This window comes from Anguilla rostrata, chromosome 18 (genome assembly GCF_018555375.3).
Source record: "Anguilla rostrata isolate EN2019 chromosome 18, ASM1855537v3, whole genome shotgun sequence".
NCBI lineage: Eukaryota > Metazoa > Chordata > Actinopteri > Anguilliformes > Anguillidae > Anguilla > Anguilla rostrata.
Window position 1 is genome coordinate 11,062,724 of NC_057950.1, and position 27,696 is coordinate 11,090,419.

Below are 27,696 nucleotides of genomic sequence, written 5' to 3' on the forward strand. Positions count from 1 at the left end.
AAAGTTGTGCCCGGACTCAGCCTTATATTTCCCGCTGACAGGGATGCTAAGATGCAAGAGCGCCGCCTACCCACTGCTCCCTGCATGCTGCAGCTCCTATATGCAGTTGACTGGACTGAATGCTAGAATTTGCTGCACCAATTTGTATACTTGTTAGAATGTGGCATGCTGTCCGTGGTGCTGAATTTTCACTCTGACAATAGAGAATATGCTGTGGCTTTCTGTCTGTAGAACACAGTCTTCCCGAGTGAACACTTAGCTCAAGGGTGGGAAACCCTGTTCCTGTACCAAAACTTTTTCTGCACTTCACACCAACTTCCCTTAAGGATTTAATTGAACCAATCAGTTCTGCGATCTGACATTTTTGTAATTACATTATGTAATTAAATAATTGAGGGCAGAAGTTGATATGAAATCCAGAAAAGGGTATCTTACTCCAAAAATGGGGTTACCCATGCTTGACTCAGCCTAATGGTGTGAGGGAATTGGAGATTCTTAATTTTCCTTCAAGTTGCCAGGAATGCTGGGAGTTGGAGTCAACCACAACCAATCATGTTTCCGTTTATACAATTTTGACTCCACTTTCCCTTACTTTTCCAATTTTTAAGAGTGATTATATGCCTATTACATCAACATCCTAAACTTTCCATATTTTGCAACAGCATATTTCAAGTTTTTAGTCGCAGGGACTGAAAAGCAGCCGCATTTCGAAGGGAAAATCATTTCACACTGGGAAGAGTCAAATCGTGGCCTGAATTCATTTCTAAATGTGCGAGATGCTGTCCACTTAAAATAGGCTGTTCTTTGTGTGCGCTGATTACTTAACTCAGTAAATGTCTGCAGTATTCATTTCAGTGTCGATAATCACTGGTTTTGCAAAGATAAAACCCAACGTTTTCCTGGCTTTTAAGGCACAGCGTGTGGATTGATGTGGATGGAGTTAATTTTGCTAGACGCAAAGCCCCAGACCCTGCTGCTAATCAAGATATGAAAATCATTTCCAAACAGCATGTTTATGTTTTCATGTCATCTTTTCTCAGTAGGGGGGTAGTAATAGCAGGCTGTCATCTCTGATCCTTTGGTTGGGTTGATTTGCTTCCAATCACAGTATTTGCAGCAAGTATTTCTGCTTTACAAATTAAGGGTGTGCGGTTCTGTTCTACTGAGTGACTCACAGCAGTTAAAGAAACCGATGCTTTTGCATCAGTGTTAAGCATGGCTGGTACAGGTATTACACAGGCAGTGAACTATACAGAGCATACACATGGAATCAACGGGCTGTCAGGTAACAAGACTAGCCTGACCCAAAAAGGGACCTGTGCCACTGTGTGACTGTCCATGACATCATAATCTCAGGCCTCTTCACAGTCAAAGTCAAAGTGTTTTTACAGTATAACACAGAACAATGAAATTCAGACCACCCCTTCACTCACATTCACCCAGAGGCACCTGTACACAGAATTGCAGTTACTCACACACGCTCACACAAACACACTCACACACACACACACACACTCACAAACGTACTCTAATTATGCTGTCAGCAGTGAGCTGAAAGAGCAAGGGAGTCCCTTTTGAATGTACTGATTTTAATGACCATTAGCCGGGAGCGTTTATTCACTTTGAACCCTCTCTTCCACGGGGAAGCTGCCGATATCCCCAAATGTGCTTTAGAGCAGCGAGGGGCGCATTGCTCAGCCCAACCCCCCCCCTTCTGTCTCTTCTGATAAACCCCATTCTGCGCTGAGAGGCTCTAGGAGCCCCACATTTATATGCTGCGCTGGCAGTGCGGGTGTCCAGTGCTGAGCTGCCCATGGCCCTGCCCTCTGTCTGAGCTCCGGTCAGTTCATCTGAGCACCCGCTGGGCCGGGCTGTGATCAGTCAGACATTTAGCCTCACTACCAGCCAGCGCTAGTGCTCAGCCCTAGTGCTGTAGTGCAGTAGTGCTGTAGGGTGTAGGGTGTAGGAGAGGGAGTGAGTGCTTAGTCTACAATGCTCTTGGTTTGTGGGAGCTGGGGGTATAGCAGGCGCTTATGGCGTGGCCTGAAGAACCTCCAGGCCTTCCCATTTCCAAGAGGGGGGGTGGAGTGGGAGGGTGGTGGAGAATAACTGGGGGGGGGGGCATCATACAAGAACAAGAGGAATTCAGGAAGTAGTTAATAGTTCCAGTTTTCCTGTTACACTTTAGGAATGTATCTGTGCTTATAAGCCAATGCAAAACAAATAAATAAAATAAATAATCACACTGCCAGCTCTTTCCACATCACCAAGTCGATTCGGTCTTAATTACTGTCAGCAATTGTCAGTCAATGTGATAATGGAGTAGCTTCTGAATCTGTTTAGAACAGACAGAGTAAACCTCAATGGTGATGGAATAGAATAACTTTATTTTTTCAGGTATTCAACATGAAGGGACTTGACTTGTAGTTCAGAGATCCCAGGTGTGATTCCCAGCTACTGCCATTGTACCCATGAGCAAGGTATTAAACCTGGACTGCCTGAGGAAATACACAGCAGTGTCAGTGGATTGTATGTAAAAACCATCTGTTTATTTGCTCTGAATAAGAGTGCCTCCTGAATGCCAAAATGTAATGTGTCATCATCGCCCTCATAGTTTTCTTCATAATTGTCATCAATTAATTGAAGAGCTAATTAGTCTGTAGCATATGTGATATTGTTTGGGTGCTGTGAGCAGTCGAGTGCCACTCAGCTGCTCAGCTGCTGGAGTTAGTGGCAGCAAACCCCTGCCGTCCCCCTGGAGGGTGAGAGCCCTGCTGAACCGGCTCCTCATTGGTTCCCCCTCAGGTTTCCTGTTTGGGCAGCCTATGCCAGGCCATCGTAGCGTCTGCCCTGCCCCCCGGCCCCCCTGCCCCCCGCCCCCCCGCCCCCCCGGCACACGCAGGCTGGCTCTCAGAGAAGGAGCAGCGCTCTAACAAGCTGTCCCTGGCATCTGCCTCCACCGCACACCGCAGCCTCTCAAACGAACACGAAAAAAAGGAGATAAAATCCCCCCTCTTTCTTTTTTTAACAAGCCATATTTGTTTTGACGTGCCAGGGAAGGCGGGCCGGTGAACCGCTCGGCTCCCCGGACGTCCCGCTGCTTTATGGAAGCGGGCGAGGTGAGAGGGAGCTATCCCAAAAACGGCGGTTCAGAACATTCTGGGCGCCGCCGGCGGGCTTCGTCCGCCGCACGCGAGGCGGGCGCTCGCTGTGGTCGTCCCTGGCAGATTTTTATCCTAGTGAGGGGCTGGAACACGAGCGCGAGAACTGAGGGAGAGGGTATCGCCATGGCAGCGCCGTGTGACAGACAGCGTAACTTCATTCAGAAATAATGAGGGCAGCTGCCTCCCATTACTCACTGCGGTCCTGTACAGACTGCACGTGCTGCTGCAGGGATACAACTCAGCTGAGCACTCAGACACTGATAGACCAGTCAGTCAGCTAATGCTTAACTACCACCGGGCGTGTGTGTGTGTGTGTGTGTGCGTGTGAGTGTACATGCCTGTGTGCATGTGTGTGAGTGTGCATGTCTGTGTGTGTGTGTGTGAGTGTACATGCCTGTGTGCATGTGTGTGAGTGTGAGTGTCTGTGTGCGTGTGAGTGTGTGTGTGTGTGTGTGTGTGTGTGCGCGTGCGTGCCTGTGTGTGTGTGTGAGTGTGAGTGTGTGTGCATGCTCTGTGCGTGTGTGTGTGTGTGGTGTGCGTGTGTGTGTGTGTGTGCGTGTGTGTGTGTGTGCGTGAGTGAGTGTGCGTGTGTGTGTGTGTGCGTGTGTGTGTGTGTGGTGAGTGAGTGTGTGTGTGTGTGTGTGTGTGTGTGTGCTGCGTGCCTGTGTGTGTGTGTGTGTGTGAGTGTGCATGCCTGTGTGTGTGTGAGTGTGCGTGTGTGTGAGTGTGTGCGTGTGTGTGTGTGTGCGTGCGTGCGTGCCTGTGTGTGTGTGTGTGAGTGTGATGTCTGTGCATCACTGTGGTGTTTGTTTGTGTGTGCAGGGGTTATTAGCACTGAGTGAGTGCCTATCAGAGATGGCACTTGACTGGGTGGAGTGTGCTGCTAATGAGGTATTGTGAAGCTGCGAGCTGTGTGAAGAGATAGAGCAGGGACTGTGCCAGCCGCAATGGGAGGGGAATATTCCTGCACACATCCACACACACGCTCACGCACATGCGCACACACACTCACTCACTCACTCATGCACGCACACACACGTTTACACGAGCACACACATACACGCAAGCACACTTACTCGCGTGCGCACCACACACATGCACACACACTCACATACTCTCTCTGTGGCTCACTCACACACACACGTACACGCATGAGCACTTTGAGTCTGAAGGAGATGGCCACGCACCACCACAGACAAAGCCACAGCACTGACCAGGCCCTTACAAGGAGCCCCGCTGCGGGAAGCGGACCATGCAGTGCGCTAATGAAATTATAGATAAGGCGGCAATCCTGTTTGTTTAGCAGATAACCTTATCTCGCTCACTTCACAATTTCCACATTTTCTGCACAGCCACCTTTGCAGCCGAATGTTTCCTTGAGTGGCTCGGGCCCTGTGTCTCGCCCAAAGCCTACAGCACCATTTTCAGCGGAACTCGAAAACTACAACCAACTGGGTACGATTCCAGTGCCTCTCCGCTGGATTTGCTCAGGCGCCGTCAGAGGCACATCATAATGAGGACTGCGGGTGAGGGAAATGCATGCTGAGTTGTCAGGGGCCTGCTCTGGTGACCCGATGGTTATGGGTTCGGATCCTGGTGGCATTGTTACAGTTGTATGGCATGCTAAGGTTTCCCAGTAGCTTGAGTAAGTGGGCTGCTTGTGCATGTGGGTCACTGGTAATTATGTTCCCCTCATGCACACATTTCACCTACAAACACATGGCTATTGACTTGCTTATTATGCAGGAACATGATTAATTATGCATGAAGTAAGGACATGATATAACAAAATAAGTATCTATTGTTCATTCTTTCACCAGACCGTATGTCCATCTCTCTCTTTCCCCACCAAACCTGATCTCACTCTCTTTCTCTCCCTATCATCGCTCTCTCTCCACTGCACTCATGCTCACGCAGACGTACTGTCACTCTCAATCATTGATTTTGCCAGTGGGATGCATGTAAGCTGATGTCAAACCGTGAAGCCTATTTGTTTCCTCGTTTGGGTCTTAGCAAAGCTATCCGGGCAGAGAGCCTTGCTCCAGGGTAGAGCTCTAATTCACTCTCCCGCCCCCCTCTCCTTCCTCCCGTCTCCTATTTCTTTTACACTTCTCTTCCCTCACAATTTGCTCTCTTTTTCTCCCTCTTCAAATTTGTCTTCTCCCTCATTCTCCTTTCAACTCAAACATCTGCCATTCAATCAAAGATATAAAGTTGCAGGTTTGGTCCAATTACTGCATTTTGAAGTGTAAGAATAAAATGTTGTCATGGGACCTTGTTTATCACTGGATCTTGTCTTGTCAAATGCTGACCTTGACCTTTAGAATAACAGCAGATTCAGACGCAGAACAGCAGAGGACATACACGTGTGTCAAAAGAGGTGTGGAATCTGGGTTCTCCGGGTTCTACCATAGGTTCCACCGTTGCGTGGGCGAGTAGGATTATCCTGTTATTCCTCTCTTTCCATTGTTTCTTATCACAGCTCTCTCAGTTTCTCAGTCTCTCGCTTTGCCAATATCCTGACTGCTCCTTCTCTTTTAATGTCCCCCTCCCTCTCCCTGCCCCACGCTTTCACTGTAACCCGCAGGAACAGACTCGTTCCCTCGCTGTCTGCAGTAAGTGAAGGAAAACGTGCATGAGAGAGAGGAAGGGAGAGCAAGAGAGAGAGAGAGAGAGAGAGGGGGGAAAAGGGAGGGAGGGAGAAAGAGTTGTCAAATTGTGGATGTGGGGGTGGATTGAGTGACAGCTAGGCAAGTTTTGTGTGTGGGGGCGGTGAGTGACAGGTGAGGGGTGTTTAGTGTGCGGGGGGTTTAAGTGCGTGGTGGGGGTGAGTGAGTGGTGAAGTTGTCGGGGGTGAGTGACAGGTCAGAGGGTTTAGGTGTGTGTGGGGGGTGAGTGTTTGTGGGGGTGTGAGTGACAGGTTGGGGGTTTAGTGTGTGGTGGAGGCTGGAGTAACAGGTTGGGGGTTAGTGTGTGTGTGTGGGGTTGAGTGACAAGTTGGGGGTTTAGTGTGTGTGTAGGGGGTGAGTGACAAGTTGGGGGTTTAGTGTGTGTGTAAGGGGGGTGAGTGACAAGTTGGGGGTTTAGTGTGTGTGTAGGGGGTGAGTGACAAGTTGGGGGGGTTTAGTTTGTGTGTGTGGGGGGATGAGTGATAGGTTGCGGGGTTTAGTTTGTGTGTTAGGGGGATGAGTGACAGGTTGGGGGAGTTTAGTTTGTGTGTGTGGGGGGATGAGTGACAGGTTGGGGGGACTTGAGCATGTCAGGTTGTCGGGGGCTGTCAGGTTTTATTACCTTTGTTGTCTCATTTGCTTCACGGTGTGGTGGAGGCGCAGAGAGAGCGAGCGTGAAGTGCCTGACTCCCCCGTGCTGCCGTAGAACCGGTCATCGGAAGTCAGCCCTTGTTCAGGAATTCACAGCCTCTGCAGACACACTGAGGCCAGCACATCCCAAAGCTGACCCAGGCTCTAATGGGAAATGGGCAGTGAATGTGTGTCAGTCCCCTGCGTGCCCCCACTGGATAAACTGTTTGTTGCCCTTGTCACTTTACATTTTGTTTCGGCTCAAAATTCACCTCACAATTTAATCTCTTTTGACTCTGTGCCCATGCAGATAAAGAAGATTACTGAGGAAATGGTCTGTGTGTGTGTGTGTGTGTGTGTCTGCGCTTCTGTGTCTGTGTGTGTGCGTGTGTGTGTGTGTGTGCGTGCGTGCGTGTGCTTCTGTGTCTGTGTGTGTGCGTGCGTGCATGCGCGCGCATTTGTGTGTGTGTGTGTGTGTGTGTGTGTGTGTGTGCGTTCGTGTGTGTGTGTGTGTGTGTGTGTGTGTGTGTGTGTGTGCGTTCGTGTGTGTGTGTGTGTGTGTGTGTGCGCGCGTGTGTGTTTGTGTGTTTGTGCTCTATCTCTGTATATAATTTAGGCTACGCTTCAGCTGAAATGTCATTACTAACTCCCTTAATTTACAGAGTGGGCTGGGCCTGTCCCCACGGACCCGGGTGAAACCCCTATCTGAGACCGGGGGTGATTTGTGTGTGTTTGGGGAGAGAGGGGGGCTGCAGGGTCATCCAAGCTGATATTCACATACATATGGGCAGTGTGGAAGGAGAATGGTTGTGTTAGCCCCAGGGACCCATGTGGAATGGGTAGCAGTTGTTTACAGGGCTGAATGGCAGTTTAGGGGATATTAAGGGATTGGGGTGGGAAAGGTCACATGACGCTGTGGCAGGGTTGATATATGATCCCTGGCAATGAGAGGACGTTTATTTAGATTTTAAAATCATGTAAATGCATTTGCCCATTTAGACACACACACACACACACACTCGTATGCACATGTTCACACATGCGTACACACACACGCACGTAGATGCGCACATTCCCACACACTCACACGCACGCTCTCTCTCTCACACACACACGCACGCTCTCACATACACTCACACACACACGCACGCTCACACACACACACACACATTGATGATGGCCTGCTGACACAGGTCAGAGAGATGAGATGAGACAGAGCAGGAGAGAGAAACGGTCAGCACTGGTGACATGGGGAGAGACACAGATCTGCCTTGACATCAGATGTCATACGGACAATAACACACAGGACTGCACAATGTTCAACTGCATCACATTCAACAACACACCCAGCACTATACAGTCCTATAAAGTAGTGTACACACACACACAGAATTACAGAATCACACACACATAATAACATTTATACAGTCGCAAAAGCCCTCATATAAAGAGAGAAGCCGGGTTTAATAAATATAAAATATGCATTTGTGTGCTTCAGTGTAAATGTGGGAGCATGCATGTGTGTGTGTACGTGCATGTGTCTGAGAGAGAGGGAAAGTCGTCTGTGTGCATGTGTGTGCATGTGACTGAGAGAGAGGGAAATTGTGTGCGCGTGTGTGTGCGTGCGTGCGTGCATGTGTCTGAGAGAGAGGGAAATTGTGTGCGCGTGTGTGTGCGTGCGTGCGTGCGTGTGTGCATGTGTCTGAGAGAGAGGGAAACTCTTTGTGTGCATGTGTGCGTTGGACTGTGACTGCATGTACACTGTGTGTGGCTGTTTTTCAGTGTTAATGCTTTTGCTTTGACATAAGTGGCTCACCACTCAAACTCACCCTCTCCGTGCCATTACCCTTCAGCAAACAAGTCAGGTTGACAGCAGCCATGAAAAACACAAAATGGTCCTCTTTTCTCTTCAACAGAACTGAGCTGAATCCCTTTGTATCTTTACAACACAGTACAATTGAACCTGCCTTTTGATTTCTCTGTCTGTGGTTCCAAAAATTCTCTAAACCCATGATACTTTCAATGATCCCATTTAAAAAGATAACAGCAAGAGTAGTTTGCAGTGCATGCATGTGCAGGATTTCTTTCACTTGTTTGAACGCAGTGGTAATTCTGAAGATGTTCTGATATCATCTCAAGACCGTTCTCAACTCCTCCAGCGACTCACCCGTGGCTGTCTGGGGGCCAGTGTCTCAGAGGACGTCTTTGAGTCTGTTTCTCTCTGTGTGCTACCGGACATGTCTGTGAGTCCATCCGTCCGTCCTTCTTTCTGTGTGCCGCTGATCGTGCCTGTGCCTCCCTGTCTCACTCAGAACACGCCGGAAGGGACCACAGTGTTCATCGTGAACGCGACGGACCCTGACCAGGGCACGGGGGGCAGCGTGCTCTTCTCCTTCCAGCCGCCCTCGCCGTTCTTCTCCATCGACGAGGCGCGCGGCACCGTCACCATCAAACGCCCGCTGGATTTCGAGAGCATTTCTGCCTATCAGCTCACCGTCAACGCTACGGTGAGGACGCTCGCACTCTCTGTCACGAGCACACACACACGCGCGCACGCGCATGTACACACACTCACATATGCACACACACACATATACATGCACACACACATACACAGACATACGCACACACACACGCGCACACGCGCATGTACACACACTCACATACACAGACATACGCACACACACGCGCACACGCGCATGTACACACACTCACATACACAGACATACGCACACACACATGCGCACACACGCATGTACACACACTCACATATGCACACACACGCGCATGTACACACACACACATACACAGACATACGCACACACATACGCGCACACATGCATACACGCAGATACACATAAACACAAGTACACACACACACATGCACACATACATACAGACACACACACACACACACATATACACATGTACACAAACATACGCACGCACACACACACACGTGCACACAAACGAGCATGCACACACATCTCACTTAAAATAATGTTGTCCTCATGAGTCCCTCATTGTGTCAGGGATTCTCCTTATCCCCTGTCTCTCTCTCTCTCTCTCTCTCTCTCTGTCTGTATGCCTGCCTATTTTTATTAATGTATTTATGTATTTCTTTGTGTGCGTGCGTGCGTGCTGTCACACAGGACCAGGATAAGAAGCGTCCCCTGTCCACTCTGGCCAACCTGGCCATCACCATCACTGACGTCCAGGACATGGACCCCATCTTCACCAACCTGCCCTACAGCACCAACATCAACGAGGACTCGCCCCCGGTCAGTGTCCCGCCGGTCACATGACCTGTCTGTGGATCACAGGGCTAATGAGCGAGAGACTACCCCCCCCCCCCGCACCCCCAAACCGCCTCTCCCCTGGGTCTATCCTGAATAAAGCTGCAGCACACAGCAATTAAAGCAGCGCCTTGCCCCCCCCCCCGTAAGGGCCCTTGTGAATGTGCTACAGAAGTGTAATTACAGCGTTAGATTTACGCTGCAGCTTACGCAGCCCGGGGCTGCCGCCAAAGGTCACTCCCGCCTGGATTTATCACGGGGGCTCCCGGGGTCACAGCTCAAATTTACTCAGCGTGTCAGCCCATCCGCCCCGGGGCGCCGGACAGGACGGGGCGCGCGGGGGCGAGGCGGGGCGCAAAGATGCCTTTAGGGTCTCGGCCCGGGGGCGAAACGCGTCAGCGGTGGGGGGGGAGACGGGAGGCTGGCGCGTCAGCGCTTTGTGCCATCCTGCCACACGGTTTGCATCGTTGTGGGCGGGGCACTCAGGTTGCATTGTTTAATACACAGAGAAGTGTGTGTGTTTGCATTAAAAAGACCTCTTGACTGTATCTGCGTCGGTACTTTTATCTAGAATGTATGAAGCTGGGTTATGAGAGTGTGGGCTTTCAGCTTTTCGAGATGAAAGTGCTGGTCAGCGGGACAGTGTTTGTCCTCTTTGGCTCTCCACCTCATCTGCTGAAAGTCTGAAGTTATGGAGAGAAAGAGAGGGGGTAGAGAAAGGAAGGCCCCTCTCTCTCTCTCCCTCGCCCCCCTCTCTCTCTCCCCCTGTCTCCACTGTAGCGAAATGTCAAGCAGTACATTTGCATGCATATTAACGAAGCGTGAAGGCAGTGTCGCCGGGCGTCGCTGTGCCTTCCCGATCCATCAGCTGTCAGAGGGAAGGTCAGGCAAAAAGGGAGGGAGAAAACGAGAGAGCAGAAGGGAGAGAGAAAGGGAGAAAAAGAGTGAGAGCAAAGGAAGGAAAGAACTTGGTCCAAGATGTCCCCTGCCACCCTCTGTGCATCCCCCCCCCCATCCACAGACTCCAGTGTCCAGCAGTGTGGAGATGTACACCTATAGATCCCTGTAGATCCTTCCATCCTTTCCCAGGAAGTTCCCTGTGTGTTCCCTTCAGTTTCCCTGACTCTTGCCTCACTTTCCTGCCTTCCCCTGCGTCTGTCTCTCCCGCTAACTGCTGTCTTCTGCTGTTGCTCAGATCTTCCTATAGGTCTTCCACCCACGGTGGTGGAATGACCTTCCTGTGCAAGTCAGAACAGCAGAGACCCTGGCCGTCTTCAAACGTAGACTGAAGACTCACCTCTTCAAGCTACATCTCACCTCATCACCCCCCACTACCCTCTAACATTTTTTTTTTTTTCTATAAAAAAAAAAAAAAAAAAAAAAAAAAATAGGGTGTACAATTCACACTTTTTGCAAAGTTATACCTATTGTAGCTCTCTTGCAGGAATGTTGTAAAGCGCTTGTCTCTGAGTTTTGTAATGCACTTGTTGTAAGTCGCTCTGGATAAGAGCGTCTGCTAAGAACCTATAATGTAATGTAATGTAATGGTGCACGTACTTTTACTCCACAGTTTGTGTGGGTTGTTGTTTTACTCTGTCACCAGGGGGCGCCATTTCCTCCCTCTTCAGTCTCATCCTCAGGCACAGGGAGGCTTTTCTCACAGCTCTTGAGTTGATTAAATGCTTTAATTACCTCACTCACAAGATTCACAGATTGAGTCTGTTTATGACATTACAAGTGCACACACACACACACACACTTATAGTTTCTGTCTCTCATGAACCACACACACACACATGCACACAAGCACACTCACACACCGACAAGCAGACACACACAGTAAGGTTGCCCTACAGTACAAATAAAACCGTAAAGAGTAAAGCTAGAATGAATGTCTGTGCCATTTCCTTCAGGGTTGCTGACATTTACAAGTAAACTGATATCAGACAACAAGTTGCATTGTCACGGGTCATTTCCGTGAACATCTCTCTCTCTCTCTCCCTCCCTCTTTCCCTCTCTCCCTTCCTCCCTCTCTCTCTCTCTCTCCCTCCCTCTCTCTCTCTCTCCCTCCCTCTCCCTCTCTCTCTCTCCCTCCCTCCCTCTTTCCCTCTCTCCCTCCCTCTCTCTCTCTCCCTCCCTCTTTCCCTCTCTCCCTTCCTCCCTCTCTCTCTCTCCTCTCTCTCCCTCATTTGCTTCCCTAACCACCTGTCATTCAGACACAACTCTAATGGAGTGTATTGAGAAATAATAATCTGCGCTTTTTAAAAACTTTTCGCTGTCACACTTGGGTGGGGGGAGGGATTGGGAGAGGATGGCGGGGTGGGCGTTAACGGATGAAGTAGAGGACTGTTCTAACGGAGCACGGGCGGGGAGGCGCCGAGCTGCGGGCGATTGAGGATTCCGCTTGTGTCGACGGCGGGCGGGGTGTCTGATATTATTCAGGTCTCTCTGCGTGCAATCAGTGCGAACACTCCCTCTTAAAAGGCCCGTAATTGATCCTCCTGTAATTGGTCAATGGCAGGAGATGCTTTGGCAGAAATAGAGCATAAACGTATCTCAGACACAATTTGCCGGATCAATGGGGGAGGCTGGCTGAGCGAGCTTTAAGTATGGAAGCCGTACACAAATAAACGCTCAGCAGATCAAAGACTTCTCAGACGTCCCCTTTCATTTTCGCAGCTGGAGAATCGTGAGCCTCAGCAAAATAAACTAAATGAAAGGAAACCGCGGGAGTGCGGAATTCAGCAGAGACTGTCATATGTGCTGTGCCCGTGTGTCTCTTCCCTCACAGTCCTCCACCACGTCTTCTATTGCATTGCCAACAGAGATGGGTCTTTACCAAAGTGCACTGCTGTTTGTTTGGGTGTGTGTGTGTGCGTGTGTGTAAGAGAGGGAGAGAGATAGAGCGAGATGAGATGTTAGCGTACAGGTGAGTAGGGAGAGACAGAGAGCTGTGAGAGCTGAAGCCTTTTCTTGCTGGGTCCGCAGGGCTACGAGGTGAGGACGATCACAGCCATCGACCAGGACCGGGGGAGGCCGCGGCGAATCGGCTACACCATCGTCTCAGGTCTGTCCCTCTGCGCCGAGCGTTCGTGCTGGTGTCTGCTCCTAACCCCACACAGTGCCCTCTCTGAGTGTGTGTGCTGGTGTCTGCTCCTAACCCCACACAGCGCCCTCTCTGAGTGTGTGTGCTGGTGTCTGTTCCTAACCCCACACAGCGCCCTCTCTGAGTGTGTGTGCTGGTGTCTGCTCCTAACCCCACACAGCTCCCTCTCTGAGCGTGCGTGCTGGTGTCTGCTCCTAACCCCACACAGCGCCCTCTCTGAGTGTGTGTGCTGGTGTCTGCTCCTAACCCCACACAGCGCCCTCTCTGAGTGTGTGTGCTGGTGTCTGCTCCTAACCCCACACAGCGCCCTCTCTGAGTGTGTGTGCTGGTGTCTGCTCCTAACCCCACGCTGCTCCCTCTCTGAGTGTGTGTGCTGGTGTCTGCTCCTAACCCCACACTGCGCCCTCTCTGAGTGTGTGTGCTGGTGTCTGCTCCTAACCCCACACAGCTCCCTCTCTGAGCGTGCGTGCTGGTGTCTGCTCCTAGCCCCACACAGCGCCCCCTCTGAGCGTGTGTGCTGGTGTCTGCTCCTAACCCCACACAGTGCCCTCTCTGAGTGTGTGTGCTGGTGTCTGCTCCTAACCCCACACAGCGCCCTCTCTGAGTGTGTGTGCTGGTGTTGGGGTGTGTATGTGGGTGTGGGTGGGGGCGCACAATCTCAAATGGCTCTGAATCACAGATCGGGAGGAAAAAGAAAAAAAAAGAGCAAGATCTTTCCCAAAAAAAACACCTCATTCCTTCCCCCCGGAAACGCGGCTTCCCATCACTTCTGAGAGCAGCGTGGGCGGCCCTCTGGGCCCGGGCGTCTAGCGCCCCCTGCTGGGCGCTCGGAGCGGCGGCAGCGGCGAGTGCCAGCGCACACGCCCGTCTGGCCCGCCGCCGCCGGGGCCTGAGTGGGTGATGGCGTTCCGCATTTCCGCCGTCTCCGCCGACGACGTCTCCGGGAACGAGGAGCGTGCCGCCTGTCACCTCACATTCCCGTCTGTCCCCGAAAATGAAATGCGAGGGGATTACTTTGCTCCTCTTTAATTGTTTATGTCCTCTTTTTTATTTATTTTTTTGGTGGAGTGGGATGCTGTTCCCTCGCAATGTCAGGAAGCTCTGCCAACGAGCCGGCGAGCGAAAAGAGAAGCGTCCGCGGCTCCGGAGTCTCTCATCCCCGTTATTGGATCAACGCGCGGTGATTTGCGGTCGTGATTGCGCTGTTTGGGCCGGATCCTGTTGCGCTGGGTTTGGCATCTGAACACCTCAAGATGATCTCTACCAATCACGACGCACTGTAGCGTTTACAGCCTCTCGCTCTCCGGGAAAAAAACATAAATATTTTAAACTAAATATAGCGAGGACTGGCAGGGAGTCAGGCTGGCGGGCCCCTGCAGCGTTTGTGCTGATATTGTGAAGGGGGTCGGTGTGCGTAGGAAACTCAAGCGACTTCATCTGCAGACTGACTAATTGCAGCCAGGCGGGTTGTGTTTAACGGCAGGTTTTCTGTCTGGAGGGCACAGAGGGGTGTGACTCCGGGCCCAGGGGTCTCTTGGCGCCGCGTGCTGGTTGCACTCGCGTTCTGATCGGGTTCAGGCCGCGCAGTGTGACCCTCCAGCCCGCCGCGGTGGCAGGGGGGAGTCGTGGCGCTGGGGGGGGGGGCGGGCACGGGGCCGCCCGGGCAGCGCCAGCTGGTTTATCTCTCTGGCACGCCAAAGGGCGCCAGACGAGGAACGGCATGGCCGCTGATGAAGACACACAGCCCCGCGCCATCTGCAGAGGCAGGGACAGACCCTTTACTGCGCGTTCGCCCCCGAGTCCGTCCCTGCGGCGCCCGGACGCAGAGCGCCGCGCCACGCCACGCCGTGCTGCACGGGCCGAGGTCGCCTCAGGACTGCCCGCGCGGCGGCGGCAGCGCCGTCGGGCGCAAAAGCCCCCGTTTCCCTAACGCCGGCTAAAGCCCCGCTTTCCGAGCTCACATTACAGACCTAAGAGCCTCTTAATAGAACGGCATACGGACGCATTAAAAGGTCATTAACTCTAGAAGAGCAGAGATGAGAGGACCTCCAGCAGCGCGCCAGTCACTGAGGGGGCGCGGAGAGGAGGAGCGCCTGGCGGGTTTCGTCGGGTGTATGACAGGGTTAAGACGAAGGGTGGTGCTGTGTATCGCGCTGTGGACTTTGCTGGAGTGTAAGGGCAGGGGTTGCTGGGAGCAGTGGGTGTGGGTTGGTGGGGGAGGAGGGTGGGGGATGATAGGGAGGCAGGTGGAGTTGGGCGTGGGTTTGTGGAGGAGGCGGGCGGGGGTTGATGAGGGGAATGGGTGGAGGTTGATGGTGTGCGTTTTGCTCTGCGATTCCTAGGCGGGCTCGGTGGGGTCCTCAGGGACATGTCCCATTAGTTGTGTAATTAAGATTAATGCGGTTTTAATTGCATGGGTAATTCATGTGAATGATCCTGGGATCTGAGATCAGTGCATCCTCTCTCTCTCCTCCCAGAGAAGCTAATCAGGGATTTGAAGATTGCAGGCAGATTGCAGCTTTGCACACGTGCCCGTGTTGTTTTGTGATCACGGTTGTGCTCATCATCAGGTCTCCGGTTTCTATTGCCTGCTGCTTCCTACTAGGGTGATCCTCCGACCCCAAAATTATGTGAAATCATTCATGACATTATTCATGGACAAGACAGATCATATGAGCGGAGGAGTAGCCAGTGAGTGCTGAGGTGGTGGCTGCCCTTGTCGGGCATGTGAGAATGTTGGATAGCTCTTTTTTTAAAAATACGACCCCCTGCAAACCGAAGCCTTTCCTCCCGGGAAAGCGATGCTGTGGTCAGTTGGGACTCACTCGTGGCCACATCATACTGAATACGTCTGTCGCGCGAGCGAGGCTGTGGCACAGCTGCACTGGCGCGCGCACGCTTGTCCACTCATTACAGTCAGCAGCCGAGGAGCTGCGGGTTCATATCCCACAAGGTGTCCATCCCGCTGACTCAGAAGCCCCGGGCCATGCATTTTCATTCTGTCCTAGCCCTAGTACGCTTGGGGATTATATTTTAGTTTTTTTTTTTTAACTAATATTCTAAGCAATTAACAATCTTGAATTAAATTAATTGCTGTTTTTTATTATTTTATTTTTTCTTCAGAAAATCAGTTTAACATTCATTGCAGCCCCTGCAAGGCCCTGGAGGCCTCAGGTTCAGGGCGATGTATTTGCTCAGCAGATTGGCGGGTTTCCTGCTGCCTTTGTGTGTTTCTTTTTCTGCTCTTTGGAGCCAGCGGTTGTGCCTGTCGAGCTCTGCCGACGACGGCCTTACAGACGACGATGAGAGAGACGCGCCCCTCACTGAGGGTAACGCGTGAGCGCCTGGTGTGTCGTTAAAAAGCACAGAGGAACGCACACAGAGGCGTCCCAAGCTGCTCTGCGCTGCCTGAACTCACGCACGGAGCACAATGAGGCCGGAGTGTGCTGTGGCTCCGGACCCCTGCGGACTTCGCCGGGGCCTGGAAGTGGACCCGCGGCGCACAGCACGCGCTCCCGGGCCAGCGCTTCACACACCGCCGCGCCGGACTTATTTTCCGGAACTTTTCAAATCAGAGGGGGGGGGGGGGGACTTGTAAAACAAGTTAAGTGGCTTATGTTAAGATGTTAATCACTCGAATCAGGAGGCTATTGTGCGCGGCAGTAAACCCGTAGGTGCTGCAAATTACGCAGCCCTGCGGGCGATTGTGGCCCTCGAGGGCCGAGTTAGCTCTTTCCTGTGAGCGACGCGGCTCTTCAAACTCAAGGATGTGTAATCCTGCAGGTTTAGTGGTTTTCCAGGCCCCAGACTGAGCGGCCCTGCAGAACCGGGTTAGCATCACTACACAGCTGAGCAGCTTCTCTCTATCTCTCTCCCCTCCATTCTAGCCTGCTGTAATGACTTCGAGCACATGGACAGAGAGATGGGATTATATTCCTTCTTTACTTCCTTTACCGCTATCTTTCATTTATTCTTCTTCTCTCCTTTCAGGAATTCTTGTATCTCCCTCTGTTCTGTCTCTGTCTGCAATCCCTCTGGCGGACAGTGAATAAAGGCTCATCCCCTTTCCTCGTCTTCTTTTTTCCCTGCTCTCTCCCCACGTCTCATCCTTTCTTCAGTGGAGTCTGTAGTTCAGCGCAGAACGAGGACAGAGAGAGAGAGAGAGATATGAAGAGAGGGAAAAGAAGCGATTGAAAGGAAAAGGAGAGGGGGTGGTTGAGAGAGGGAGGGAGGGAGAGAGAGGAGAGGGAGCGAGAGAGTTAGTGGGAGAGTTGGCCGCTGGCTTTGATGCCGATCCCAAAGCTATTGAAAGTAATTGCCGATGAGCCCTGGAATCACTTCTAGTCGGTAACCCAAGGGGAGAAAAACAACTCTCCTCATTTAAAAGATAAAATCTGTTGCTTGTTTTGGGTAATTTCGTCTGGATATATAAGACATACAAGAAACATGTGACTCGCATTCAGATGAACCAGTGTGCAACAACAAATAACCAAACAAAACAAAACAAAACTACTGTGAACCCCGACAGACCAGTGAACCTTATGTTAAAGAAGAGGACATGTAATGCATACCTGAGGAATCCTGCCTGATTTGTAACCTCAACTGATGCACACATCGTATGCGCTCCACATCCACCCAACCGCACGCGCACACATGCACATCTCCCCTCTCCGTCCTCTGCGCGCTGACGTGACTTCTCCTTCCGTCTCTCAGCACTTAACCCCTCCATCCTGAACCCAGATCTCATTCATACTGTTCGGTCCGTCACCGAGAAGACGGTACTGCGTAATTGTGAAGGGCAGGGACAAGCTCTTTACTTCCCTCTCGCTCTGGGAGTCTCTGAGGCTTAGCAGCAGCAGACCATTGACAGAGAGCCAGACAGATGTCTCACATCGTTTTTAACGTTGGGACGAGCGATCGAGTCAGTCAGGTGCAGCTTGTAATTTCCTGCATGGGCAAGTAGATGGCCATTTCCCTTTCTTTTCCTTTTGTTTTCAGACAGCTTTATATCGGTGTGTCACCACCGTACAACTTACTTCGAAACTGCCCTCCTGAAGAAAGATCTTCGAAAGACTGAAGGTCTGCGAATGAACAGTGTCCATAGGCTTTTCTGTTTCTTGCAGAAAGACTCAAATCCACAGATTGAGATGTGCTACAATAAAATCAAAAGAAAACATACATTTATACTCTGCAGGTACTTGCTGTAGAACTGGTAGGATTTACATGGGATTTGAACATGCAACCTCTATCTGCCTCTGGGGGCTTGACATGTGAATCCACAACACTGCTCCATTGACTCTCTCTCTCTCTCTCTCTCTCTCTCTCTGTCACTCTGTCACTCAGTCTCTCTCCCTCTCTCTCTCTCCCTCTCTCTCTCTCACTCTCTCTCTCCTCTCTTGGGCTCCGCTCTATCTGAAACCCCTATGTAGGGGCCAGTTCACCAGGGTGACTCCTTCTTGCGCTGGGTTTGATTATCCTGACCGGTTGAGGCCGATAATGTCATCAAAATTTTGGGTGTGGGGATTCCCTGGGGGCACAGTTTTGGGGAAGCGGCGTGTGATTGCTGAGGAAGGGTGTGCCATGTTTTCCCACAAAAATAAATAAAAACAGAAAGAAAGTAACAGGAGCCTGGATTTTTTTTTTTGCATTCTATCTGCCATAACGAAAAATCTTCAGATTCTCGTTATGGTCTCTTCCTCGCTTTACTTTATCACAGATTTCATCACTTATTATTGTTATCCTGAACGTTGTTCTATTTTGCTTTTTGTGACAACCTTTAAATAAAACACCTCATTTGGTATTCATTAAATTCTGCGGGTTTGCCAATGGCAGGGGACCAACAGGTCCATCTCCAGCCTTACGCTGCCGCAGGTTTTCATGAACGCAGAGAAAGAGAGTAAGAGAGCTGGTATACTTGTTAATATGATTTTGCTGTTTTCTGTTTCTCTGAAAGAGTCTATAATAGTCTATATGTACTGTAAACAGTAGTAACTTTTCAGTTTGCATTTGTGTCTGTGTGTGCTTGTGTTCAAGCCTATATTTTACAGCAGTCCTTTTTGGAGGAACTTTGTAGCAACACTGCTTTTGTTTACAGATTACAGTTTTAATATTTTAATGAGTTACAGATGTATGCTTTGGCAATATCTACAAATGTCCTGCCAATATTTTAATTTGAATAGTTAAACCCTTTTTACAGCCAACAAGCTAATTACCAACCTTTCTGTGTGTGTGTGTGTGTGTGTGTGTGTGTGTGTGCGCAAGTGCATACGCGGCATACGCACATGTGAGCACGGGTGCACCTCTATGTGTGTGATTATGTGCGTGCGTGTGTGTGTATATCTGTGTGTGTGTGTATGTTGGTGTGTCTATGCAAGTATCTGTGTGTGTGTGTGTGTTTCTGTATCAGATAAAGTAAAAGCAGTGTGTGAGGGACTTCCCTAGTAATTATTGCACAGCCAGGCCCTATAAGCAGAGCTCACTGTGATGCAGACTGCAGACTGAAGAGCCTCCCCTTAGAGGTACAGGAGGTGTGCACTGACCGGGCTCTCTGGGTATCTGCCCTGGCACCAGCCCCCCAGTTCAGCTCATGTTTATATATTCACATGCTGCTGAGCGTAGTGCAGAAATATAGGCCCTCAAATCCTACGCAAAGACAGGGGTGGGGCCAGAGAACTGCCAAATATCAGCTCACATCCTCCAAAACACAATTAATGACTCAATAAGAGCCTGTTGCATTATATCAAGTAAAGTATATCTCAAAAAGATAAAAACCAAACAGTACCAACACTGTACCAGCTACAGTACCTGTATATCTGTGATAAAATAATAATAAATTGGTGAGAGAACGAGGTATTGTGTGTATGTGTGTATGTGTGTGTGTGTGTGTGTGTGTGTTTATTTTCCCATTTTCCAGCCCACTTCAGCCAGTAATGTAAAAGCCTTCCAACATCACGCATTCAGCAAAACCCTCCCATGGGTCCCCAACAGAGGAATTAATGAGTGCAGTATATGCAAGTGTGTGTGTGTGGGTGTTTGCGTGTGTGTGTGTGTGTGTGTGTGTGAGAGAGAGAGAGAGAGAGAGAGAGAGAGCAAGAAAGAGAGAGACAGGGAAAAGATAGAGAGAGAGAGAATGCTTGTGTGTTTATGTGTGAGAGACAGTGTGAGTCAGTTGTACTATGTGGGTGTGAATCAGGAATCCTCCCTCCCTCTCTCTTCCTCTCTGAGGAGGTTTAGCCCCGCTGTGTCTCTGCAAATCGAAAGGAACAGTTTTGTGTTATGGCAGCAAAATATAAATTTAGATATAAATTTCACTGTGGACCCTGGAGACCATCTGTATAATTTCAATCTGTTTTTCTGCCCAACCGGTCTCTGCAAAACCCCAGTGGCTCAAAGTCAAAAGACCCCTGCTAACAGCCGACCCTGCCAAACACCACTAACAGGGAGCACTGCCCCCAGTCTACCACACACACACACACACACACACGCACACACACACACGCATACACACACACACACACACACACACACACACACACACACACACACACACACACACGCATACACACACACACACACACACACACTTAAACAAGCATGCACACCCGAACTGTACATATCCAGCTGTTTAACAGTTAAGCACATCTTGCACACTGATTGGCTGAGCCCATGCATTATTGATGAGGCGTGTTACGTGCTGAATGTCATTTACAGCGCTCTTCATGTCCAGGGGCATGCAGCAGCATCCCTGCAAAGCAGGTCCAGAATCAGCACCAGGCCCCTGTACAGAGAGGCCCGTCTCTAGAGGAGGATTACCAGCTCCAGCAGGGAAAGGCGATTTCCTGCCTCTTCTCTAATTTTGCAACACGCCCATATGCCTGCACGTCCACCAGGAGGAGCCGAGCGGGCCTGTGGAGAGACACAAGCAGACCTTTTCAATTAGCGTTTTCTGTTTGTTCTTTTTTTGCTGGCCCACCAACTTCCCCTCTCTTTAGAGGATATCTTTTTTTAGCTTTTGCATTATTGCGCTACAGATTTATGTGGGGAAGTGCACGTACCGTATGTGTGTGTGTGTGTGTGTGTGTGTGTGTGTGTATGTATGTGTGTGTGTGTGTGTGTGTGTATAGCGTGTGTGTGTGTGTATGTATAGCATGTGTGTGTGTGTATGTATAGCGTGTGTGTGTGTATGTATTGTGTGTGCGTGTGTGTATGTATTGTGTGTGTGTGTGGGGGTATGTATAGCGTGTGTGTGTGTATGTATTGTGTGTACATGTGTGTATGTATTGTGTGTGTGTGTATGTATAGCGTGTGTGTGTGTATGTATTGTGTGTGTGTGTGTGTGTGTGTGTGTGTGTGTGTGTGTGTGTTGTGTGTATAGCGTGTGTGTGTGTATGTATAGTGTGTGTGTGTGTATGTATTGTGTGTGTGTGTGTGTATGTGTGTATATAGCATGTGTGTGTGTGTGTGTATACCGTGTTTGTGTCAGTGGCCGCTACCGGCTGCCCAGCCAGGTGAGTGCTCAGCAGAGCAGGGCTGGAGCGGCTGTTTGAAGAGATTGTAATTCTGGTCAGGCCACTGGAGCAGACAAACCAATTTAGAGCCATCATGCCCTCATTCAGTCTACACACAGGACCACACTCTGAGCAGGTGCACACACTGTGGGGGAGGAGGGGGTGGGGAGCCAGGGGGTCACAGGGGGCCTGATCGGGCGTGGCAAGGGTGCTGGGGTCACAGCGACTCCGCTCTAATCACATGACAAGAGTGACGCCTTTTGAAGTTAATTAGGTTCTTTCTCCATTCCTTCACCTTATTTTTTTCTCTTTAGCTCCTCTCTTTCTCTCTGTTGTTATGTGCAGATATAATGTGATCGATGGAAACCTTATGAAAAATGGATCAGGAGGCAGAGAGACGGCACTGATCAGTGCTGGGAGCTGGGCTCAAAGATGAGCTCTGTCTCTCTGGTCAGGCCTGACATGGGGTTCAGTCACTAATTCAGGTGGCAGCGGCAGTGACTTAGGTGGTGAACCTGCACCAAAGCTCCCTGGCATTGAAAAAGGCAGGGGGCTGCATGATCATGGAGCTCACTTTTATTTAACAGATTTAAACATTTATGTACATCACCTCAAGGGAGAAGAGAACCCTGGTCCCCCCTAAGGGGTTTCATTGGCATGGCAAGAATACACTTATGTTGCCAAAGAATATTCCGTAAATAGTAAACCAGGAAACAACCTGGTTGTTATAATGAAATTATAATGGTGCAAATAGTGAACAAATTCATGTGTTTTCCTGCTCATGCAGTATCTCTCAGGATTTAGAATAGTTATATATGTATTTGTATAGTTTTTTTTTTTTCCGTATTGTTGACACTGTAGGTCTTGAGTACAGCCCTGCGTGCCTCAGTGCAGTTTCTGATTATGCAGCGTTCAGACAGGCTCTGCAGCCCTGTTCTGTCTGCAAATATGTCACTTAGCGTGTGAGGACGGGTCAGACGCAGAACACCCGCGGCTCCGATACCAGCTGACTGAGGGGGCTTTTCTTTATCACTTAGCTCCTGGGCTTGTTCATTGCCTTCAATTGGAATGTGTCCTCGAAGCTTGATTTGAAGTGCGTGGGGAATTTTAATGCTCTTTCCTGGATATGTGTCGCGAGCGGATAACGGCCTGCTTCTGTCCTACGTGCGTTATCCGGTGTGCTGCACTGCGCTGGTGGAATGTTCACGACAGAACTCTACATGCAGTCGTTCTGTTGGATGCCTGTGTCATTTAGAGCATTTCTGCTGACAGTGTGACTCTCGCTCTCGTGCACTTGCACGTGCACATACGCATAAACACACATATACTGGCACACACACACACACTCACATGCACACACATATACTGGCATGTGCGCATACACAAAAGTACATGCACACTGCACACACACACACATACTGGCATGTGCACACACACACACACACACACAAACGCACACACAGGCGGACGAGAGCCCCCTTTTACTCCTTTATTTGTGAGGTGCGGCTGAAAGCGTGGCCCATTCTGTGCCCTCTCCACCTTTTGCCCTCAATCCTGGGTAATTACCTGCAGGTCCTGTTCCTTCACCCCCCCCCCACTTCCGCTCCCCCACGACCCCGCTCGCCCGCCTCCCCCCAATCACAGCGCAACAATGGAGCGGTGGCCGCCCCGCCATTCGCTGGCTGCGGACGCGCTGGCCTCTGGGTTAATGTCTTCCTCCCTCTCTTTTATCAACACAAACGGACTACTGCAGATGCGCGCGGCCTGGGTTACCGCCCACTGGAAAAGTAATTATACACACAGCCCCGGCTAGCGCCAAGCGCAAAAATAATTATGCACACAGCCCACAGCACCGCAGACAGATGTGGCCTATAGATATGCACGGCATCAGCCAGACGATCTCTATATCCGTGCGTAACCGCGCGGACGAGAATTGACCTTAAGAATAATTTGGCTGCTTACGGAGACAGATTTCAGACGCTGACAACTCCGATCCGTCGTTTAATCAGCTCGTAGCTGTCCGTTACTTTTTACAGCGCAGCCCTGTCACGCTGATGGAGCCGCTCGCCCTGCGCTGACGCCGACGCGGGGCGTTAGCGGGCGGAACGCGGAGCCGCGTGGGACGGTTCTTGGCGCGGTGGACCCTGCGGTTCCGTCAGGCCTCTGTCTCGCGGCTCGCGGCTCGCGGCTCTCGGCGGGGGAGCGGGGCCTCCGCTGCGCGCGCTCTGCCGCTGCGCAAACACAGCTGGCTCTGTCGCTCGCAGCCGCTCCGCGCGAGCCGATTAGCCGCCGCTGCCGCAGTGGGGAACGCTGCCTCTTAGGGGCGGGCGGGACGGCGAACATGCGTAAAACGGCGATGTTTAAGTACAGAGACACTTCCTAGACCAGTGGCTCATTGGGGGTGTTTATTAGGCCACATCCTGTGGCGTGAGGGCCTTGATGTACTGTCGCGGCCTCTGGCCAGAACACCGGGCCATTACCCATAATCCATCACTTTAATTCCAGGTGCCAGACAGAGAGCTGAGTCTCTGGAGAGTCTCAGCTGGGGACTGCACCACCAGGGCCTGGACGTGCAGTCAAGACCCTGCGTCTGTAAAAATACTGTGTGAAGAGAACTCTTCTGAATTCACCGGAATGTGATGCTTTCACACGGTCAAATGAAAACCTGAAATCACGCTGAGATAGGCTTCACTTTTTTTGGAACACTGAAGTCCAGCACAGTTGAGTCCGGCAGCTAAACATTTTCTGATGATTAATTATGCTTGGAAAAAAAGATTCTCCTCAGTGCAGGGAGTATATGTGTTTTGTGTATTTGTGTATAAGTGTGTGTGTGTGTGTGCGTGTGTTTGAGCGTACATGCGTGTGAGTGTGTTTGTGGGTTGTGTGTGCGTTGTGTGTGTGTGTGTTTGTGTGTGTGTGTGTTTGTGTGCATACAGGAGGAGGGGCCGGGTGAGTGGGTGTAGGGGGCTGTGAGAGAGGGGCGAGGTTGGGGGACTCTGAGTGTCTTATCGCTCTCTGTCTGCCGTCTCCATCTGCCGGATGTAATTAGTGTGCAGCGAGCAGAGACACCAGCTGTCAGAGAGAGAGAGACGGAGAGAGGGAGCAGAAAGAGAGGAGGAGAGGAGAGAATAGCAAGAAGGAAGGAGAGGGCGAAAGAGAAGGATGAGAAAGAGAGCTGGAGCGGTAGAGGGGAGAGGATGAGAAAAGGAGAGCGAGAGATTGGGAAGAGAGCGAAGGATAAGGAGAGAGGTTTTGGAGCTGGTGGACGATGATGGAAACAGAAACAAAAGGAATGAGAAAGAGATAGTAAATGAATGGGTTGTGAAAATGAGCAGAGAGATGGGAAAACAGAAGGAGAGATGTGGGGAAAGGGGGGGAGAGAGAGTCAGGAGAGGATAAAATAAAGAAAGAGAGAATGGAAAATGATAAACGCCCGCACCTAGGCCTGCTGCTGAAATGGTATGAAATGCAAGGCCACGTATGCATTCTTCCTCTGTGCATTCCCGCAACCCTGCTGCGAAGCGGAGTGAGTTCCCCTCGTACTTTTGATTGGCTCTCCGTCTCTCCGTCTCTCCTCTGTACCTGAGAATGAGGCCTCTAATAAGACTGCAGGACTGTGACTAACCCCTATCTGTCACTCTGTCCCCTCCCCCCTGCCCCTCCCACAGGTAACACCAACAGCATGTTCGCTCTGGACTTTGTCAGTGGCTCCCTGACTGTGAGCGGGCAGCTGGACAGGGAGAACCCCCTCTACTCGGCTGGATTTATCCTCACTGTCAAGGTACAGTTGAAGGCGGGGCATATGTGGGGATTTGGGCGGGACATGGGGCAGGACATATGGTGTGGGGGGGCTATGCTTGGAGCATGGGGAAAGGTGGGTGGGGCATTGGCAGGGATGTAGGTGGGGCATTGTAGGACATAAAAAAAAACATCCAGAGTAAAAAGCAATGCCATGGACCTACCTTCTTTTTTATGTTGTAAAAAGCATTGCACATTTTCTCTGTACATTTAGTGCCAAGTCAAACTCCACTGAGGCACCGATAGTCACACTTAGGGTGGCATAATTAGCGGTGTGCTCTAGGACATCATTGCCTGGAATAAACTGAAACTTATCAAAACGAGGACTCCGGACTCACTCGTGTCAGCTGTCTGGGCCCAGGCCTGGCTGCGCTGCTCTAAGAGATCCAGGTTCTGCTGAAGGCCCTCTACAGCAGGCCCGGGTCTTCTGCAGAGAGCAGGAGTCCCACTTCAGTGTCATTCTGGGTGAAGCCAGGGACTGCAATCCTGTCTCCACCTAACACCCCCGGGTTATTACTCTGCGTTTGTTTACTGTATTTCCTCTCTGTCTCTGCCCAGAATTACACAGGACAGTTGCGGAGGGTGGAATATGTTATTGTTATAAATAATATTACTGTGGTTTTGGTAGAGGATTTCAGAGTAGAGGGGAAGAAGAATTGGAGGACTAAGTGTTGCAGTCCGGTGCAGAAAATTTGGTTCAGGTGCTTTAATCGCAGCTCTTCCAATCAGTGATGGAATAGTGATGGAACTCAGTGGCCGGAAAACGCTGCCAGACTACAGGAAGTGATCCCAGTAAAGATGGCTACATGTGGAGAGATGGTGGTCTCACTGCGTTAAAAAGTCATTTCCCTGTCTGCTGACTGCATTATATTTCCTTTCCCAGTCGGATAGCAATTGACAAGATTAGTCATCTGAAAGGGGACTCTGTGTGTGTGTGTGTGTGTGTGTGTGTGTGTGTGTGTGTGTGTGTGTGAGCATGTGCATGCCTGTATACATGTAAGAAAGATTCCCTCTTCTGTACTCCATTATGCATTCCTGCCAGATTTCTCTTCTTGATTAAAATCAATGATTACAGCAGCAAGTAGAGAAACTGCATGAGAGAAAGTAGAAGAAGGAAATCTCAGAAAACATATTTATAAGTTATAGATTTTTCCTTTTTCTCTCACCCTCCTCCTCACTGTGCCTGGTGCGAGCCCTTTTGTGGCAGTATTGATTTGGAGTGCAAGAGTAATAAAACTAATTTCTCAACTTCACTGAGAACGGGCTGTGTACACGCTGGTGGTGCTGATGGTGCGGGGACTTTTAGGAATGTGTGTGTGCGTGTGTGTGTGTGTAGTGCATGTGTATGTGGGTGTGTGCGTCTGTGTGTGTCTAGTGCAGTAGTGTGTGTGTGTGTGTGTGTGTGTAGTGCAGTAGTGTGTGTGTTATGAGAGAAAAGGATATGAGCACATTTACCCCCAACTCCCTCCTATGTTGCAAATAGCCCCCCAACACACTCTGTCAGAACTCTGCATCACTCTGTCATTAAGACAACCCACTACCCATTCCCATATCCCTGAGACAGAGAGAATGAGAGAAAGAAAAAGAGAGTGAGAGAGCGAGAGAGAGAGAGGGAGAGAGGGAGCAGGGTGGATTGTTGCACTAATATTCCTACCTGTGTGTAAGCTACTGTGTTCGGTGCTGCTGTTATTGAATCATGTAGGCATGCCTCGCACATGGGATTCAATCAGCTCCTCTCAAGTGTATATGCCCTGACAGTGTGGATGCATGTATGCCATACCGGTACAGCAAATTAAGATAAAAGAGAAAATAAAAGAGAGAGAGAGAGAGAGAAAGGACGAGGGAACAAGAGAGAGAGAGTAAGAGAAAGAGAGGACGTGATTGCTTCACTGACAATAGGAACCTTTCCTCTTTACTGCGCTTGGCCTCTCCCCTGTGGTCTTTCTCTGGCCCCACTTAGTCCTCGGATATTTGATTGCATGTGTCCCTCTCCTCTTTTTCATCCAATAACAGCACATTGTAAATGCAATGAATCAATAAAGCAGGGACTGCGCTCTGGCCTGTCAGCTTTCTCCCTTCTCTCTCTCTCTTTCTCTCTTTCACTTTCTAAGCAACTTTATATTATGTAAGACATGGGCAGAATTGGGATGGTTTCGTTTTTTACTCTAGCTTTATTGTGTTTTTACTTATTTGATTTATTTATTGGTTTTATCATTGTCTTATTGGAGGTCTGTTTTCTGATGGTCGTATTGTTCTGTATTGGTTTTATTGTGTTTCAATTTGTTCCTTCTAAAATATTTCTTGGCTTTTTTGTTCCTTTTTCATGTATTTTAGAAGCATTGCTATGGAGTGAAAGTTTAAATAAGTGGGACATAAAAATCAAATCTCTCTCTCATACTCGTCTGCCCTCAACATCTCTGTCCATCATAGGATCTCTTGTAGAGAAATGAAGGTGGATTATACAGTCATAATGTTGTGTGTGTGTGTGCGTGCGCGCATGCGTGCGTGTGTGTGTGCATGTGTATG

General features: G+C 50.2%; 1 protein-coding gene across 1 annotated transcript in view; it reads left to right on the top strand.

Moving 5' to 3' along the window:
- The window catches only part of cdh23 (cadherin-related 23), a 159,815-nt gene that overhangs the window by 44,554 nt on the left and 87,565 nt on the right, over positions 1-27,696 (top strand). The window contains exons 5-8 of the mRNA XM_064318147.1: positions 8,776-8,970; positions 9,616-9,744; positions 12,748-12,826; positions 25,041-25,153. Coding sequence (XP_064174217.1) covers positions 8,776-8,970; positions 9,616-9,744; positions 12,748-12,826; positions 25,041-25,153 — 516 coding nt within the window. The remainder of the gene's footprint in view (positions 1-8,775; positions 8,971-9,615; positions 9,745-12,747; positions 12,827-25,040; positions 25,154-27,696) is intronic.